The 17,765-nt window shown below is 43.9% G+C and overlaps 1 protein-coding gene across 5 annotated transcripts; it reads left to right on the top strand.

The window, feature by feature from the left end:
- Positions 1-351: 351 nt before the first annotated feature.
- Positions 352-17,290, top strand: DYRK2 (dual specificity tyrosine phosphorylation regulated kinase 2). Of its 5 annotated transcripts, XM_025402960.1 has the most exons (4): positions 1,187-1,248; positions 1,863-2,011; positions 4,559-4,753; positions 9,259-17,290. In XM_025402960.1, the coding sequence occupies exons 3-4, from the start codon at positions 4,736-4,738 to the stop codon at positions 10,864-10,866; spliced, it is 1,626 nt and encodes a 541-aa protein (XP_025258745.1). In that variant the 5' UTR covers positions 1,187-1,248; positions 1,863-2,011; positions 4,559-4,735; the 3' UTR covers positions 10,867-17,290. The 5 variants fall into 5 exon arrangements, with proteins under 5 accessions (XP_025258747.1, XP_025258743.1, XP_025258746.1 ...); XM_025402958.1 differs by lacking the exon at positions 4,559-4,753 and having other exon boundaries at positions 775-1,248; XM_025402962.1 differs by lacking the exons at positions 1,187-1,248; positions 1,863-2,011; positions 4,559-4,753 and adding an exon at positions 352-428.
- The last annotated feature ends 475 nt before the right edge of the window (positions 17,291-17,765 follow it).

Raw genomic sequence — 17,765 nt, forward strand, 5'->3', positions numbered from 1 at the left:
ATGTTTATTTTTGCCTAGCAACCCACAGCCAACTGCTTCCCCAGCTGCCGTCCACACGCGCCTCTCTGCCTCCCCTTGTCCTAGCGACTGGCGAGCGGTCACTTGGTGTCAGTAAACCGGGGAGGGTGTGTTTAGTGGAGGTGGGAGGGCAGCCCCCTCTCTCGCCCCTGCTCAGGGTCAACGAGCTCAGCGGCGGCCCCTCCCAGGACTTGACTCTCCGAGGTGACCCTCGCACAACTAAGTTATCTACATGAGGAATCGGGGAGAGGGGAGTGGCTAAGTCCCCGCGACTGAGAATGGGGGACCGGGGACGCAGTACTGTCTGTGAGCAGCCATTCAGTTCGAAGAGCTGAAAATGCATTTATGTTTAGGGGTGGGCATGGCAGGGGAGGGGTCTCTGCGGCACTTTCGGCCGGAGGGCAGCAGCGGTAGGTTGAGCTGTTAGGGCAGCGGAGGGGCTCCGCGGGGGCCGGAGAGGCCGGGGAGGGGAAAAGGTCGCCGGAGCGGAGCCGAGGGGAGCAGTGCAGATGGCCGGAGGGGGCGGAGGAGGGCGAGCGGAGCCCGCCGAGTTTTCCGGGGAACGCAGGGGCGGCTGCGCGAGACCCGGGGAGAGAAGAGAGGCCAGGCGGGAGGCTGGGTGGGGGCGGGGTGTGCGTGGCCAGGGCCGGGGGGAGCCGGGGGGAGCCGGGGGAGCCAGGGGAACCGGGGGCGGGGCCTGCGGCGGCGGCGGAGGGCGGTGGAGGGCGGCGGGGGCGGGGCCGCGCGCCGGCGCCTGTGTGTGAGTGCGCGGGGCCGCGCGCGCGCGGGCCCGGGAGAGCCTCCCGAGCTAGGCGGTTCTCGGTCCTCGCGGCGCTTCTAGCTCCCCGCGCCCCTATGTGAGGGAGACGGGGAGGCCCGCGGCGCGCAGGGGAGGGCGAGGCATGTGCACGGGCCGGAGGGTGCTGCAGCCGCCCGAGGAAGAGGAGGACGGCGGCGAGGAGGAGAGCGGGGGGCTCGCGGCGGCGGGCCCGGGCCGAGGGGATGCAGTGGACTGTGTGTGTCTGGCTGTAGCAGACGCGAGGCGGCGACGAGGCGCCGGGGAACCGCGCGAGGGGCGGCCGGGAGGAGGCGGCGGCGGCGGCGGCGGCGGCCGCCAAAAGTAGCAGCAGGACCGGCGGCGGCGACGGCAGCCCTGAAATGCATTTTCCTCTCCAGCGGCCATGTTAACCAGGAAACCTTCGGCCGCCGCTCCCGCCGCCTTCCCGACCGGTAAGGAGGCCGTGCCCCCGCGCCGCCCCCCCCCGGAACCCTGCCGACCCAGGGCAGCCCCCGTGGCGCGGGCGGCCGCTGCCTGCGGGACCTCGAACAAAGTCGGCGGCGCGGCGCGGGGGAGTCCCCGGACGGACGGCGCGCCCCGGGCTCCGCGCAGGGTTGCGCGCGGCGCCGAAGGCCCCTCCGAGGGGAGTCCTCCGCCCGAAGAGGCTTCTGCCTGCCAGGGGCCCGGGCGGGGACCGTCCAGGCCTGCCGCCCCGCCCTTCTCTGCCCGGGGCTTGGCGTGGCCGTGGCGCCCTGCTCAGCTGTCCAAACCCACCTCCCGGCCGCTGGCAGTCTGCAACGTGGGCCGCCAAGCCCCGGCGTGGTCCGGCTTCCCCGCCGGGTCGCGAACTCGCGCGCCAGGGCCCGACTTAACTTTGCCGCTGCCCGCGCCCCGCCCGTGGGTGTGCGCTGGGGAGCCGTGACCCGAACGCCCGTTTGTACTGCCCCGGTCTCTTCCTCTGTCTTTCCCTGGGAGAGGGGTGTCGCTGCCCAGTGGGGTGGGGGGTAGTCTGGGTGACTTTCTCCCCCCTGACCCTCTTTTGTCTCCTCCCGCACGTGGCTTCCAGGCCGAGGTGGGGACAGCGCCGTTCGCCAGCTTCAGGCTTCCCCGGGGCTCGGTGCGGGGGCCACCCGGAGCGGAGTGGGGACCGGCCCGCCCTCCCCCATCGCCCTGCCGCCTCTCCGGGCCAGCAACGCTGCCGCCGCAGCCCACACGGTGAGACCCAGCCCGCGGGCGGCCCGGGCGGTGGGGGCGGGAGGGGCCCCAGGCAGAAGCACCCGGACTTGAAGGGTTCTGACGCCGGGAGAAGAGGGGTCGAGATACAAGAAGCCCCACGACCCGGGCCCGTGGCCTCTCCTCGACGCCGCCCTCGTTAACTTGGGCGAGCCCAAAGCTGCAGCCACAAAGGAAGATTCGTGGCGTGGGCCCCTTACTTCCCCTCCGGAGCCCGCCCAGCCATGAGCTCCTCTTCCTAGGAACTTCCTCCTTGCTGCTTCCCTTCTTTCCTCATTTTTCGTCCTTGCATCCCAGAGCTCCCTTTCCCTGACCCGGTAAACATCTCTGTCCTTCCCCCACCTCCCCGTGGGTAGTGGGTATTTATAGAAACAGATATGTGTTAGGGGACAGCCAGACCGGCCTGCCTGGAAAATCGATCCCCCAAAGAGCCTCCCAGGCCTGGCTCCAGCCAGCAGGGAGCATCGCCAATTGTCCCCCGCGTGTGTAAGCATGTTTTATGAGTGCTACAGGTTTGAGCACAGCAGAAATTGTAATTAACATTAACAAAAATAAGAGCCGCCGCAGCAGTCAAAACAAGCCACCCCTGTAGGATTCTGCAGTTGGACGTTATTCAAAAGGAAAGGGCAAGCGTTGCTTTGGAGGTGGGAAGGACAAAGCACCTAACAGGTGCTGTGGTCTCTCAGGGCCCAGAGGGAGGGGAGAGGCCAGCGTGGTACTGGTTGCTGGTGGCTGTGGAGACTGGCAAGCTGGATTCGACTTCAGAATGTACCTTTTCTCAGCTCCCAGGGATCACCCTTGGATGGTGATGGCCAGCCTGGAGGAGATCTGCACTTGGAGGAGGTGATGGTTTGGAGGTCTTTTTTTCCCGATTGGATTTTCCACAGGAACAGCCTAAGATGGTTCTGTGTGAGGGATGCTTGCCAGGAATTGGTTTTATTTGCCAAGCGAAAGTTGAGTTCTTGAAAAAAAGGCCATCCCCCGGCCTACAGGGGAGTAGCTCTGGGGACATATGGGGAAACTTGTTTGTCAGAGAACTGTGAGGGGATGTCTAGACCATAGTTGCACCTGTTAGACCTGGAGAGACGTGTGCAAGTTTCGTAGGAAAATGTTTTGTTGCTGTTACTGTCTTCCCCCTCCCTCTGTCTGTCTCTCTGGCCTGACACATCTGGTCCCAGGGGCTGGGAATTCATTGCACAGAAGTTAACTCATCTGTGTTGGACTGTGGATGGTAGTAGGACGGATGATTCTGTATATTACTGTTCAGTGTTCTTGTTGCAGTGAAAATTTAGGTACCGAACTGCCATTGATTTTAGGGGTTTAGATTTTTTGTTTGGGATCATCTGACAATTTGGAAAATGTAATATCCAGTTTTTTTTTTTCTATGTGTTGATGTAATCACATGACATGGTGTGACCTGGAAAAAGAGCTATTTGGTTTGCATGTGGATTCCAATTTTGTAAGGATGGGCTTTGCTTCATCAAAGCCTCTTTGCCATTGAAATATATGTAATGAAAGTAGATAAAACGACAAGTCTCCACTGGAGGGAGAGCCTGTGGTGCACCAGAAAAGGAAGGATGTGAATGTGCTTCTCAGTACTCCTCATAATGGAGGCCTGTATTTTGCTGTGGCGTGTGCCAGATTTACTTGTTTTTAACGTGTGTGTAAACTTCGCTATGCTGTTAATTATTAGATGCTTGACTTTGAAGGTATGAATTTGGGTTTCGATGGTGGTTTAGTTTTGATTTTATTTCTATAACATCGCAGATTTCATAGTACAGGAAAGGTTAAAAGGACCACAGAGTTTATCTGTTTCTAGTCTTTCAATTTATAGATGAGGAAACAGACTCAGACAAGGTAACTGGTTTCATCAGGATTCCCCAGCCAGTTCATATCAAGGCCGGAGTGAAAGCCTACACCCTCCTGCATCTAGTTTTAATATGCTGATGGAGACTGCTAATTCTAGGAAATTGTACTAGCCTCATTATAAATGCAAGAACCTTTGTAGATCCATATTCTCATATGTCTGTCAGATTTTTATAAATTTTTAGTTATTATTTCCAGAGTAATTACACCTAGGAAGAACTTCTAGAATGAATGGGAGGTGGGGAGGGCATTAAGGAGATAAAAATGATCTTGTCATAGGAGCTTGCCCACATTTTCTCTTACAGGTGATACACTAGGCAGGTCAAATATATGATTATAAAGGTTATAAGCTTTGGAATTTATCTAGTCCGTTGCCCTCTTGTTTTATATCTCCATGTATAAGTTGTTTTACACTTTAGTAATTTATTTCTGTTTGTGTGAGAGAAGTGTGCCTGTTACTTCCTATTATTTTTCTATTAATGTTAATTGGCAGTTGTTAATAGAAGTATTTTAAATTCAAAAATATTAAAATATGTGTAACTTTTATAACTGTTTTACTATGTAAAACACTCTCCAGTTAATCAGTTTTACAAAATAATTCGAATTAAAATACACATTTAAAAAATGGCAGTACTTTGAAGAAAAAGTAGACACTTTACTTAGGGCCACACAGACTGTCAGAATGTTTGAGGAGGAGCTGAAATTCCAGTCTTTTTGGACTCAGTTCTATTACCATAATACTATACAGCATTTCTAAGATGACTTCAGAAAAGTTTTTAAACACCCAAAACTATTATCACAGTGAAATATCTGCTCTTTGCCATTTTCTTATTGGAAGAAATGAAAACTATGAAACTGGTTAGACTATTGTTTTTATATAATATTTAATACCAAAGTACTTCATGATCACAGAAGCCTTTGCAGGTCTCTCGATTTGAACCCATAAACTGTAGCTGTTTTAACAATTGCATTCATTATGTTTTTTTTGTTTTTTGTTTTGCTTTGTTTTGTTTTGTTTTTTTGAGACGGAGTCTCACTCTATTGCCCAAGCTGGAGTGCAGTGGCTCCATCTCGGCTCCCTGCAACCTCCGCCTCCAGGGTTCCAGCAATTCTCTTGCCTTAGCCACCCAAGTAGCTGGGATTACAGGCGCCCGCCACCAAGCCTGGCTAATTTTTGTGTTTTTAATAGAGATGAGGTTTCACGATGTTGGCCAGGTTGGTTATGAACTCCTGACCTCAAATGATCCACCTGCCTCAGTCTCCCAAAGTGCTGGGATACGGGTGTGAGCCACTGCACCCAGCCTCAGTATGTATTTTTAAATATGACACACACTGTGCTATACATTGACATCGGAATAAGCCATGATCTCAGACTTCAAGAGGCTGAGCTGGAGAGAGAGGTTTTTAATATCCTTAAGTTTATGATGTAGTCTTGACATGTATTCTGGAAATGTTCTGGCGTTTGTAGTCCCTCAGCACCCCAGCCCCGCTCTCTGCCCCACTTTTTATAAGTCAGTTAATTGTTCTTTCGAGCTTGATTGTGATTTTAGAGTCCTGCAATATTTGAGATTCAAAGTCTTCTTTTGCTAGAGCTTCTAAAATGAATCTCTAACATCTGGAAAGCTTTTAAGATTGCATGTGTTGCTTTTAGGTGTTTGGTTGATGTGTTTGCTACAAGTGTTTATACATGGTTTGATTGATGTGTCTGCTACAGGTACTTTATGCTTGGAGGTCCTTTGCCTCCAAGTCTGTGCTGATGCCCTGCAAGCCTAACGTCTTGTGACTTAGGTTACCAGGGACATTTCTCAATTCCCTGGGCATTGACTTCATGTTTCCTTATGAAGGTACACAATGTAGTTCTCAGGAACAACTCTAAGAGAGGCAAGAGTGTTATAATAAGGAGGATCTATTGACATGTGTTCCTGCATCCCAAAGATACTTATTGAGCTCTTACTATATGCCTGGGTTTATGTTAATGAGGACTTAAAAACATAAGAGGGGACCCAGCCCTGGAATTGCTCACAGCCAAATGAGTACATCTGATGTTAAAACAATTGCAGTAAAGAGAAATAAGTGTTAGATTAATACACTCCGAGTAGAGAAGTAGCTGTTGAGTAGGTCAGGGAAGGTTTACACAGGCGGTGAGAGTTGAACCATGCATTGAAGGGTGAATCACCTAGGTATGAGAAAGGAGATTCCAAGAAACATCTGGAAAGGGTAATAATAATGCTCTCATTGACTGACTACTAAGTACTTTAAACATACTACCTTATTTAATCCCCCTAATAGCCCTAATGAGGTAAGTTTGTTCCCTTCTTTTTGCAGACAAGGTCACTGAGGTTAACAGAGATGAAATAAATTGCCCTGGGTCACACATTTAGTAAATGGTGGAGCTGGATCATTTAATGTGTGTCTAACTGAAAATCTACCATTATGAAACGTGACCTCACTAAAAGCAGAGGAGTGTAAAAGTGCGTGGTGTTTTTTGGGTCCTGGGCTATCTAGCTTTGTTCCTCTTGGAGAGAAGAGTGACAGTAGTTGATGCGAATGGAAGGACTCAGATCATTTAGCCTCTACATTTTAGAGCCTTGTGTTCTTACTGGTAAGTTCTTGCATTAGCTATGGAAATAGGTTACAGCCATGGGCCTTGGGCAAAAAGCAAGAATGGTCTCAGGTTGAGATTTTTAAATGGTTAACTCTAGAAGCACTATGGAGAAGAGATTTGAGGAATTCTAGACTTAGAATTCTAGACTTACAATGCTGCCTCAGTTGTCCCAGGGAAAGACATCAGGAGAGTAAGATGAGGCAGTGTTGATGGAAAGGGCGTGGCATAGTAATGATGCATCTTAGGTGAGGGAGGTGTTGAGAGGTTTTCCAGGCGCACAGTGCTGAGGATTCATTTGCAGGTGGATAGCCTGAGTGACTGACTACATGGAGGGGAAGCCTTCTGTTGATCAAAAATGGAGGATTATGGGAGTGGGAAACCAGTTTGGTAGAAAAATAATGAGTTAAGTTTGAGTTGCTTATGGCAGAGGGAGCTGATTGATAGTTGGATATGTGTGTCTTGCACTCAGGAGATAGCACCTTGGCAGGTCTGAGTTCAAGGAACAAATGTGCAAACCTCAGGCCATGGGCAGTTGCTGAAGCCCTGGCTGTGTTCAGGATCAGTTGCAGGGGCTTATGGGAGTAAGAAGCCACGAGAATTGAGGCTTGAACCCTGGGGAACTCTTGAACCCACCTAAGGTTAGGTGAACCAGTAGTTGATGCTGCAAAGGAGAACAAGAGAAGGCATTTGGAGATATAGAAGATGGTCGTTTCTTGGCAGTCTCATTAGTTTTAGTTACTAAAACATTTGTGAGCATGTATTAAATTTTGCGAAACACAAAAATTGCTTAAAGTAAATTTTGGAGGCTTGGTTTTACTTTGCTCTGTTTTTAGAAATCTCTAAAGCCCCAAGGTTAATTTTGTCCTAATGAAGCAGCTTTGTGCTTTTTAATAGCATGTATACAGGTAATGTGGATTTTTCTTCTGAAATATCACCACTCCACTCTGAAGATAATGGTTCTTTAGGAGAGAGATATTTTGATTCAGGCCCCTTTATTCCCTAGTGTTTGAAAGACCACAGTGGACAGGAGAGGGTGCAGAGAGCGAGGCTGGGGAAGAAAAGCATTGGACAAGCCTGTACCTCTTGTATATATGCCCAAGACTTGCCTGATTCATTTTTATGGACTGCCCTGCTTTTGACATAGAACAAGGGTAAAATAACCTTTCTGGCTACTCTTATTGAATATAAGATCAGCTAGCACGGAGTATCATCTATGAGTTTAATAAAAAAGCTCAGTTATAAGTCTGAGAAATGATATCCCTGAGCCTATATGAAGTCACAGTCAGACAGGCCCCAAGTATTGTCTTCTGTTTTGTTTTAGTTAAAAGTGGGCAGAGAGGAAGCTCACTCTCCACACAGTCATTGTGCATATTATGTATCCAATAAAGAAAATGTGAACATCTTAGTCTATTAGTAAGAAGGAGTTAGAATTTCATTTTATAATCCAGGTGTTCCCAAATCATTTTTTGAATTACTATGTTACATATACACAGCCCTTCTGCTCTTTCAGTAGTAGGTAAAGCCCTAAAAGTAGGATTTAAAAGAGATAATAGAAAAAATACTGATGGCAACAGACTTCATCTAGTTAGTTGTAAGCTCCTGGAGGGCAGGGACTCTGTCACTTTGGCAGCCAGCCTTCTGTTAACACCAGTTGAATGAATGAGGTGGATTGTGATGACAAGTTGATGTAAGATTTCATACAAAAATCACCTCCCAGGCTGCTTTAAGACTTGGGGTTGTCCAAGGCAGGAATTCCTAACTGGAAGAGGATCCTGGCTGCCAGTCCTCTCCTACCCATTACCTCTCAGCAGTCATAATGCTTAAAGGAAATCCCAAGAAGATTGTCAGTAGAGGGCTGGGGCCCCTTGGCTCACACCATTGGTAGAGTTTAGACAGGAATGCTCAGGGATGGCATGCGTACCTGAAACAAGAGGTTGCTGCTTTGGATTCCTGTTTGGAAACCTCAAGTATCCCAGCAGCTCGTAGAAATGTACATCTTCAGAGAGCTGAGCCCCTGACCCCTCTGGAGGAAGGCCAAACAGTGTGGTCGTTGCTTGGTTTGTTGGGCTGAATGCCTTAAATGGTTATTACAGTTAGTAAAGCCTGGGAACTTTTAAAAATAGGTTCGGGGTTTATAAGACACTGTGGCGCATATCTACATGGGAATCTTTCAAGCCTAAAACACAGGGTTTTTGTTTTTGTCACTGGATCATGTGTGCACTTAGGTTTCATCAGATTTTCAAGGAAAGGGGAAGTCCTGGTGATAAAGTGTTTTCAGGATAGAGCTCTAGGTATTAGGGAAAGAGTAGTGAACAAGACAGACATTGTCCCTGTCCTCATGTTAATAAACTACTAGATGAAATATGAAAGGTGCTGTAATCTGGGGGTGGAGGAGCCAACATAGAGTCTTATGTGTGCATGTTTTTTCTGTATCCTGTTTCATTTTTATATCAAGTGTGGATTGAGTGGAACATCTATGATGTGCCAGGCCCTATACTAAGTGTTAGATATAGAATGATAAAGTTATGGTCTCTGCCTCCGTGGGGAACCCTGAATATGTACAGCAAACCATCTTGTCTGTTAGGCATGGCATTTATGAGGTCCTTTTTTCAGGATCACATGTTTTGTGGCCTTTACTCAATCCAAGTGGGATTTTGTAAAGGTGGGGTGGAGGGGGTGGTTGCTGATGGGGGTCAATTATACCCCGTTTGAACAGACACCACTTCTTTTCTATTTATATTTCCTGTCTGAATTCCAGATTGGCGGCAGTAAGCACACAATGAATGATCACCTGCATGTCGGCAGCCACCCTCATGGACAGATCCAGGTTCAACAGCTGTTTGAGGATAACAGTAACAAGCGGACAGTGCTCACGACACAACCAAATGGGCTTACAACAGTGGGCAAAACGGGCTTGCCAGTGGTGCCAGAGCGGCAGCTGGACAGCATTCATAGACGGCAGGGGAGCTCCACCTCTCTGAAGTCCATGGAAGGCATGGGGAAGGTGAAAGCCACCCCCATGACACCTGAACAAGCAATGAAGCAATACATGCAAAAACTCACAGCCTTTGAACACCATGAGATTTTCAGCTACCCTGAAATATATTTCTTGGGTCTAAATGCTAAGAAGCGCCAGGGCATGACAGGTGGGCCCAACAATGGTGGCTATGATGACGACCAGGGATCATATGTGCAGGTGCCCCATGATCACGTGGCTTACAGGTACGAGGTCCTCAAGGTCATTGGGAAGGGGAGCTTTGGGCAGGTGGTCAAGGCCTACGATCACAAAGTCCACCAGCACGTGGCCCTAAAGATGGTGCGGAATGAGAAGCGCTTCCACAGGCAAGCAGCAGAGGAGATCCGAATCCTGGAACACCTGCGGAAGCAGGACAAGGATAACACAATGAATGTCATCCATATGCTGGAGAATTTCACCTTCCGCAACCACATCTGCATGACGTTTGAGCTGCTGAGCATGAACCTCTATGAGCTCATCAAGAAGAATAAATTCCAGGGCTTCAGCCTGCCTTTGGTTCGCAAGTTTGCCCACTCGATTCTGCAGTGCTTGGATGCTTTGCACAAAAACAGAATAATTCACTGTGACCTTAAGCCCGAGAACATTTTGTTAAAGCAGCAGGGTAGAAGCGGTATTAAAGTGATTGATTTTGGCTCCAGTTGTTACGAGCATCAGCGTGTCTACACGTACATCCAGTCGCGTTTTTACCGGGCTCCAGAAGTGATCCTTGGGGCCAGGTATGGCATGCCCATTGACATGTGGAGCCTGGGCTGCATTTTAGCAGAGCTCCTGACGGGTTACCCCCTCTTGCCTGGGGAGGATGAAGGGGACCAGCTGGCCTGTATGATTGAACTGTTGGGCATGCCCTCGCAGAAACTGCTGGATGCGTCCAAACGAGCCAAAAATTTTGTGAGCTCCAAGGGTTACCCCCGTTACTGCACTGTCACGACACTCTCAGATGGCTCTGTGGTCCTCAATGGAGGCCGTTCCCGGAGGGGGAAACTGAGGGGCCCACCGGAGAGCAGAGAGTGGGGGAACGCGCTGAAGGGGTGTGACGATCCCCTTTTCCTTGACTTCTTAAAACAGTGTTTAGAGTGGGATCCTGCAGTGCGCATGACCCCAGGCCAGGCTTTGCGGCACCCCTGGCTGAGGAGGCGATTGCCAAAGCCTCCCACCGGGGAGAAAACGTCAGTGAAAAGGATAACTGAGAGCACCGGTGCTATCACATCTATATCCAAGTTACCTCCACCTTCCAGCTCAGCTTCCAAACTGAGGACTAATTTGGCACAGATGACAGATGCCAACGGGAATATTCAGCAGAGGACAGTGTTGCCAAAACTCGTTAGCTGAGCTCATGTCCCCTGATGCTGGTAATCTGAAAGATACAACTTTGCTGAGCCTTATTGGGTTGAAAAGGAGTAGCTCAGACCTGTTTTTATTTGCTCAATAACTCTACTCATTTGTATCTTTTCAGCACTTAATTTTAATGTAAGAAAGTTGTTCATTTTGTTTTTATAAAATACATGAGGACAATGCTTTAAGTTTTTATACTTTCGGAAACTTTTTGTGTTCTAAAAGTACAATGAGCCTTACTGTATTTAGTGTGGCAGAATAATAACATCAGTGGCAGGCCATTGATTACTTCATGACTGCCACGCATTTACAGATTGGTGTCAAAGACATTCACTATGTTTTTATGGTTCATGTTATATTCTCCCCAGGGTGACAGCCCCGTAAGGCCCTCCTTTTCCCTCCATGCTCCAGGTCCATGCACAGGTGTAGCATGTCCTGCTTCCGTTTTTCATAAATTTGGGTGGTGGGGTAGTGGGAGGAGAACGGTCAGAATGAAAGTGATATCCTGAGAAAAACTGTACCTTAGAGATTTTTCTCTAGTGCTGAAACAAATACAAAATAAGATCCCCAAGGTTTAAACTGCCCAGTTAGCATTTTGACATTCTAAAAACTGGCAAAGCAGCTTTTAGTGGATAAATGGAAATGGAAACGTGTGTGTTCCTCCAAATTTTCTAGTATGATCGGCAAGCTGTTTTGTAAAGAAGCCTCATATTACAGAGTTGCTTTTGCACCTAAATTTAGAATTGTATTCCATGAACTGTTCCTCCCTTTTCTCTGCATTTTTCCTCTCTGTTCCTCTTTTAATACCACACATCTGTTGCTTGCATTTAGTTTGTCTTCTTCCTTCAACTGTGTATCCCAGACTGTTAATACAGAAAAGAGACATTTCAGCTGTGATTAAGACCATTGTTTCATATTCCAATTAAAAAAAGAACAGCAGCCTAGCTACTTAAGGTGGGGATTTCCATAGTTCCAAAGAAGATTTAGCAGATTAGAGTGAGTTCACACTTTTCAGGTGCCACTGTAAAGTTCTCTTAGCCTGGGAAACTATCAACTTTTTCTTTAAAAAGAAAAAGGGTTGAAAATCCTCTTGGTGAACAGAAGTCTCTTTGGCTGTTCAGTGAGGCCAATGTTAACAACGTGTGTAGAGGAGGAAAAGTTCAACCTCAAGTTAAATGGTTTGACTTATTCTTCATATCATTAGAAGAACCCCAGAGATAGCATTCCTCTATTTTATTTTACTTTCCTTTGGATTGCACTGATTATTTTTGTGGGAATGACACTTTATCTGGCAAAGTAACTGAGAGTTTGGTAAAAGAATATTTTCTTCTCTGAATAATAATTATTTTCACAGTGAAAATTTCAGTATTTTATCACTAATGTATGAGCAATGATGTATATGAATTTCAAGGCACGTGAAACAAATTTTTTAGTATGTGCAATTTAGAAAGATTTCTGCCTGTTTGGACGATAGGTTTTGGGTTGTACAAATTAGGATAAGTAAGCTTATATATGCACAGAGATTATTGTATTACCTGTAAATTGACTTACAAGTACTTAAAAGCATGGTCCCCAGTGAGGCCAAGAAAGTTTCCGGTTAAGTTCTTTAATAATAATCCTACAGTTTATCTTAAAAAAAAAAAAAAAAAGTTTTGAAAAACATACTTTAGGCTTCGTTGGTTGATGGTGGACAAAAATGCTCAGGAAATATTTCAGATATTTGCCAAAAAACCAGTAATAAGGTTAGCTTATTAAAATAGTGATAGATATTTGCTTTACTATTTAAGGTGTCACTGATAAATTAATTTGTACTTCTGTGTTTAGAAATTATAGCTTCTTTTCCCTTAGTCAAATTCTCAGCATATTATACACATTTCTGTGTAATCTGTGGAAGTGCAATAATACATTAGTTACATTTTAAATAATGCTCACATGACAATACTCCCAATCAATGGCGTATAGAATTTAAGGATCTGTGTACTAGATTTTGGCTTAAAGGCATAAGAAGTATAAGACTTGGTTTGGTGGCTTTGTAAGACCACCAGCCTCTTAATGATGGTTAGCTTCTTTAGGACATTAAATCAATAAAAACATAATGCTCTTTTTCTCTTCTAATGCTCCTCTTCCATTTCCAGTTATCTTCACATTTACGTTTAAGTATACAAACCTGAGTCTGCTGTTATTAATTTCCGTATAAAATGATGATACATGTGAAAATTTATAAATGGACTAATACTGCTTGTCTTTCCCCCACCGCACAAAACTGGTTCTTAAGATGCCAACATTGAATTTGGGACTATCTTTATTTCTCAATGGAAACCGGAAACTTTTATACCAAACTATAATGTGCAGCACTGTGGGGCTTTCTTTTTTTTTCCAAATACAGTGAAATTTTTTTATTCACAAGAGCTGCCACATTTCAGCATTTAGTGATAGAGCTGCTTTAATAAAATTCTAGTTTGATTGTCATGTCAAAAAAAGAAAAATGTTGCATCTTTGTGATTTTAAAACAAATTAATGAAGGGCTCTGATAGGCTATTAAGAGTTGGCTTGGAAACAGTTTTTGGTCTCACAGGTTACCATTGTCTAGGGATGTCGGCGCTGTTTTCAGTTTTAGGAATAGCACAGTGTTGTCTTGTCTTTGGCAGTCTCATTTGGCTCTGTTTCTTGCACCGCCACTGTGTTCATTACCACTTAAATATATTGCTCCAGCAGTGGAGCAACAGTGGTGCAAGACATTGTAGATTAACAGTAGAGGAGAAATTGTGCCCTTAGTGTTAACAATGTGCCTTTTGTTCTGAATGCCATATTGTAGGGCATGCATTTTTTGGCCTCTTTAACTCTTTGAATACTAGTCAGTAAGGATGGAACCCATCTCTGCAAAACTACATCTGTCTTAAATATCTAGTTACAGGCCTTAATAGAAACCATAAGGCATGACTCATCTTCAGGCACTGAAAAAAGATAACCATCAGGTAGTGTTACACAGGGACTTCCTATGTTTAAGGGGTTAAAGATGGTCTTTGTTGTATCTTAACATCAGACTGATTTTTACATTTTTTTTTTTTTTTGTTATGCTAACACTAGACAAAAATCAACTGTATTTGTAAAAATTTACCTCAAACCATTTAATTTTATAGTGTGATTAATCCCAGGGCATTTGGTATGAACCAAAGTGCATTCCTTTTATATGTGCCTGGCTCTAGTAAGGATGGCCAGGGATTTTTACAATTTGGGTGCAAGGCACTTAAGCCACTTTTAAACTTAATGGGTGGTTTGGGGTCGTGTTAAACGACTCCATCAGAATGTTAGAAAACACTTTAGGCATCAGTAGCATTGGGCCATATTGGAATCCTAAAGTGTGAATTATTTTAAGGAGCGCATTCATTTTTGTAATTTTTTTCATCAAAAATATTTCTGGTAAGCAGAAGACTTTTTAAAAAAACTGATCTGGTCTCGGTAAAGGTTTTAATATTGCCCAACATAATGCTGTAATAGCATTAAAAAAAAGTATTTGTGAACTCTGTTTCTTAGGGGCTTGTACATCTCTGCTATGGACATATATAAAATTAATTGTAATTATACTCAGCTCAACTGCTACAGTTATGTCTAGGCAGTGGCTTGGGTTTTTATCGAGCAACAACTTAGACATGTGACTGTAATATGCTGCAACTGTGTGTACTGAAAATATGTGAAAATGGTTGAATGTGGACTGTGTATATATGTATGTAAAAATTTCTGTGAGATGCTGCTGTCGCCACTTAACATTAAATATGTTCTAGTGGATTTTAATCCTAGTGGCCAGTTCTATGATACTGTATGTATTGTACAGCTGATGACAGGAGTAAGACTGTTTAGTGAATATTTGTTAAATTTTATTGTTGTGGCCAGAGATAATTTCAGAATAAAATTTTAATGTCCTACCTTACTTTTCTCCCCTTTCTAACTATAATTTAACTCCTGATCTATTTCTGGTATTATCCTTTGTCACTTAGCCTGGAGAGGGTTTAGAATGCAAAATGGATAGCTCTATATCAGTGTCTTGAGAAGTTAAAATAATTCATTCTACTAGTTTGTTGATAGGAGTACTTTATTAGTTCAATATAAGTATGCAGATTCCAAGTGGAAAGACAAAGGTTTTAGTAAGTAGCTCTTGCTTTTCCTAGGATATTCTATTCCTTTACCTTTAAGATTTTTATGTTAACTTTTTTATATATAGCCTCTGCTGTGTTATTATGCTAGAGCTTCATGTCTTTTAAACTTCATGATGATAGTTAAGCTGGGGGAGCAGAGCCTGTCAATTATTCCCCACCAGTCTTCATTCTTTTCTGTGCACAAGTTCTGGTAAATTATTCTAGTGTGTTCTAACCAGCTCCACCCAATGTTTTTTAATGCTTATGAGTTTGCAGTTTTTGTACTTGGTGGTCTCTGTGGTTCATATTTTTTTGTGTTGTAGTGTCTCCTGCCTTGGTTGGCTCGGAAAATAAGGCCTAGGAACTGCAACTAGCTCATGATTTGTCAGGTTCAGTTAATACCAAGCTAAGAGTTTACTTACAGATGACAGCAAGCAGATGCTCTAGTAATTTGTCAGACATTGCAGGGATATTGTGTAGTCAAATATTTCCCTCTTGTGGAAAGAACTACCTCACATTTTTATTTATTTTCCTTCTGTTACCAACAGCCAAGGAATTAACTTAGTGTGGCTTCCTGCATCAATACTGGGATATACTTAAACAAGGGAATGCTGTAAGAGTTCCCAATTGTCTCGTCACAACCTGGGCCATAGATTTTCGTTACTGCTAATCTTGCTGCTTAAAGTTCACACCCAGTGCAAAAAATCTAACCAGGAAACTAATCCCAAAATCCAATATATTTAGAAATATAAGTGTTAAGAGATGTGCATTATGTACAAAATTGAAAAATGGTGCTAAAGTGGCAATGTAAATTTAAAATTTCTTGTCCAGATCTGACTGACTGACTGACTGACTCAGGAGATTATAATTCCTACTCATTCCCTTTCCTTTTAGCAGATCTTTCAAAAGCTCTTTTTAAAATTGATCAATATACTATTCTGTTTGAGTCTCTACAATCCTATCCCTTTTGGAATCAACAGCTACACAAAGAAATATTCTTGGAACTTCAAAGTTGCCTTCAAACTAGCTCTAGAAAATGTCCCTAGCTGACATTGGTATTGGTCTGTTAGAAGGGGAAATTGATTTGACTACTTTCTGTTTTGAAAAGAGCATTAAGAGGGATTTGAGGAAGGTATTTGTGACTTTCCTTTTTTTCTTAAGTTTGAAGTACACTTCATTTCCTTTGGGTTATTAGGCAGATAAACACTTGTCATTAGTAATACTTAACACTGTCCAAAATGAAAAATGACTGCCAGTGTGTTGCACATACATGAGAAGATTGCATCTTACTGCAAAGTCTTTGGTTTGTTTCCTTACTTCGTTTGACTTTGACTTACTATTTTGCTATGGTCACATCCTTAATATCTGTGGTACATTTCATATATATATGGGGTGGGGGCATAATTGCCATTCCCATGTGTCTCAAGGAAGCTTAATGAGGAAACTAATGAGTTAATATTTATTCTTCTGAAGAAAGCTGACATTTTAGGAGTGTTAAGTCATCTATAATAAGGAGCAGCAGGAATATATTATGATTGTATCACATGTTCCAGAGAGCATTACCCCTTACATAGAAAGCTCCTTGGAGATTTCATGGTGTTGCATGAACATCAGTTTATCCTTATACATCCCTATGAACTATAATTATCCTCATTTGATATTTGCGGAAACTGAAGTGACTTGCTGCAAAGTGACTTTACAGAAACATTGCAGTTTGAGGCTTAGGTTGTAATCAGATAATTTTGATCTTGTACAGTAAGGGAAAATCCATAACCATACATAACACACAAAAGTTTAGAAAGCGGAGGAAGTTGAGCTAGCAATGGGCATTTCTATTATTTAAGTTACATACCAGTTTCCAGGAATATTTTTCAAATGGGACAAACTAAAAAGTTGAGGACTAGAGCATCGTAGTCTCTTAAGTGCACCTCATAACTTAATGCATGTGCACACACCCTCAGTTAATTTGTAAGAGAGTGACTTCTCATTGTTATTTGTGGAGAGGCTAGTTATAGTAGCTTCCTTATTTTCTGTGTTGCTAAATTTTTTTTTATATTTGAAAGTATGAAAATACTATTTTTGACACTTTACTGTTTCTCAGGGATTAAAAGTTAAATTTTACTGACTGTAGCAGCAGGTAAATCTCTTAAATTTACTCAGGTTTCCTATCCTTTGCCTCCATATTTAAGAAAATATAGAATGCCTACCAGGGAAATATATAAAAATAAAAATTTCAAATACAATTTTAAAATACCAATTTGTAAATAAACCAATTTTACAAACTAAAATATTGTGTCTTTCCTTGCTTTTTATCCCAATTTATCTCCCCTCCTAAGTTTGAGGAGTTTTGAATATTAAGGCTCTTTCTTCATTTGTAAAAATGAAGTATGCTATTTGCAAAGCAAAAGCCCATGAAAAGCCCCAAATCATTTAAGTGAAGCTCATTGAATTGTTTTCAGTTGTTTTGGGAGAAATGTAACTAATTATAAGCAATTTATGTAGACCTGCAGCAAATAAATGTATGAGTAAATTTGGGCTAATTTGTCATCTTTTTATCTGAAGAGGAATACCCTACTTAATTTCCCTTGTCCGTAAAATTCAGTTTATCAGAATTTTGGCTAGGATAGCTTTAAATATATATATATATATAAAATGCAGATGGCATTTGTTTGTCAAATACATATTAAATAAGCGTCCTATAGCCCAGAATCTTGTAGGTACTAGGGATATATAATGCTGAACAAAACACACAGTGCCTTTTTA

This window comes from Theropithecus gelada, chromosome 11 (assembly GCF_003255815.1).
Source record: "Theropithecus gelada isolate Dixy chromosome 11, Tgel_1.0, whole genome shotgun sequence".
Taxonomy (NCBI): Eukaryota; Metazoa; Chordata; class Mammalia; order Primates; family Cercopithecidae; genus Theropithecus; species Theropithecus gelada.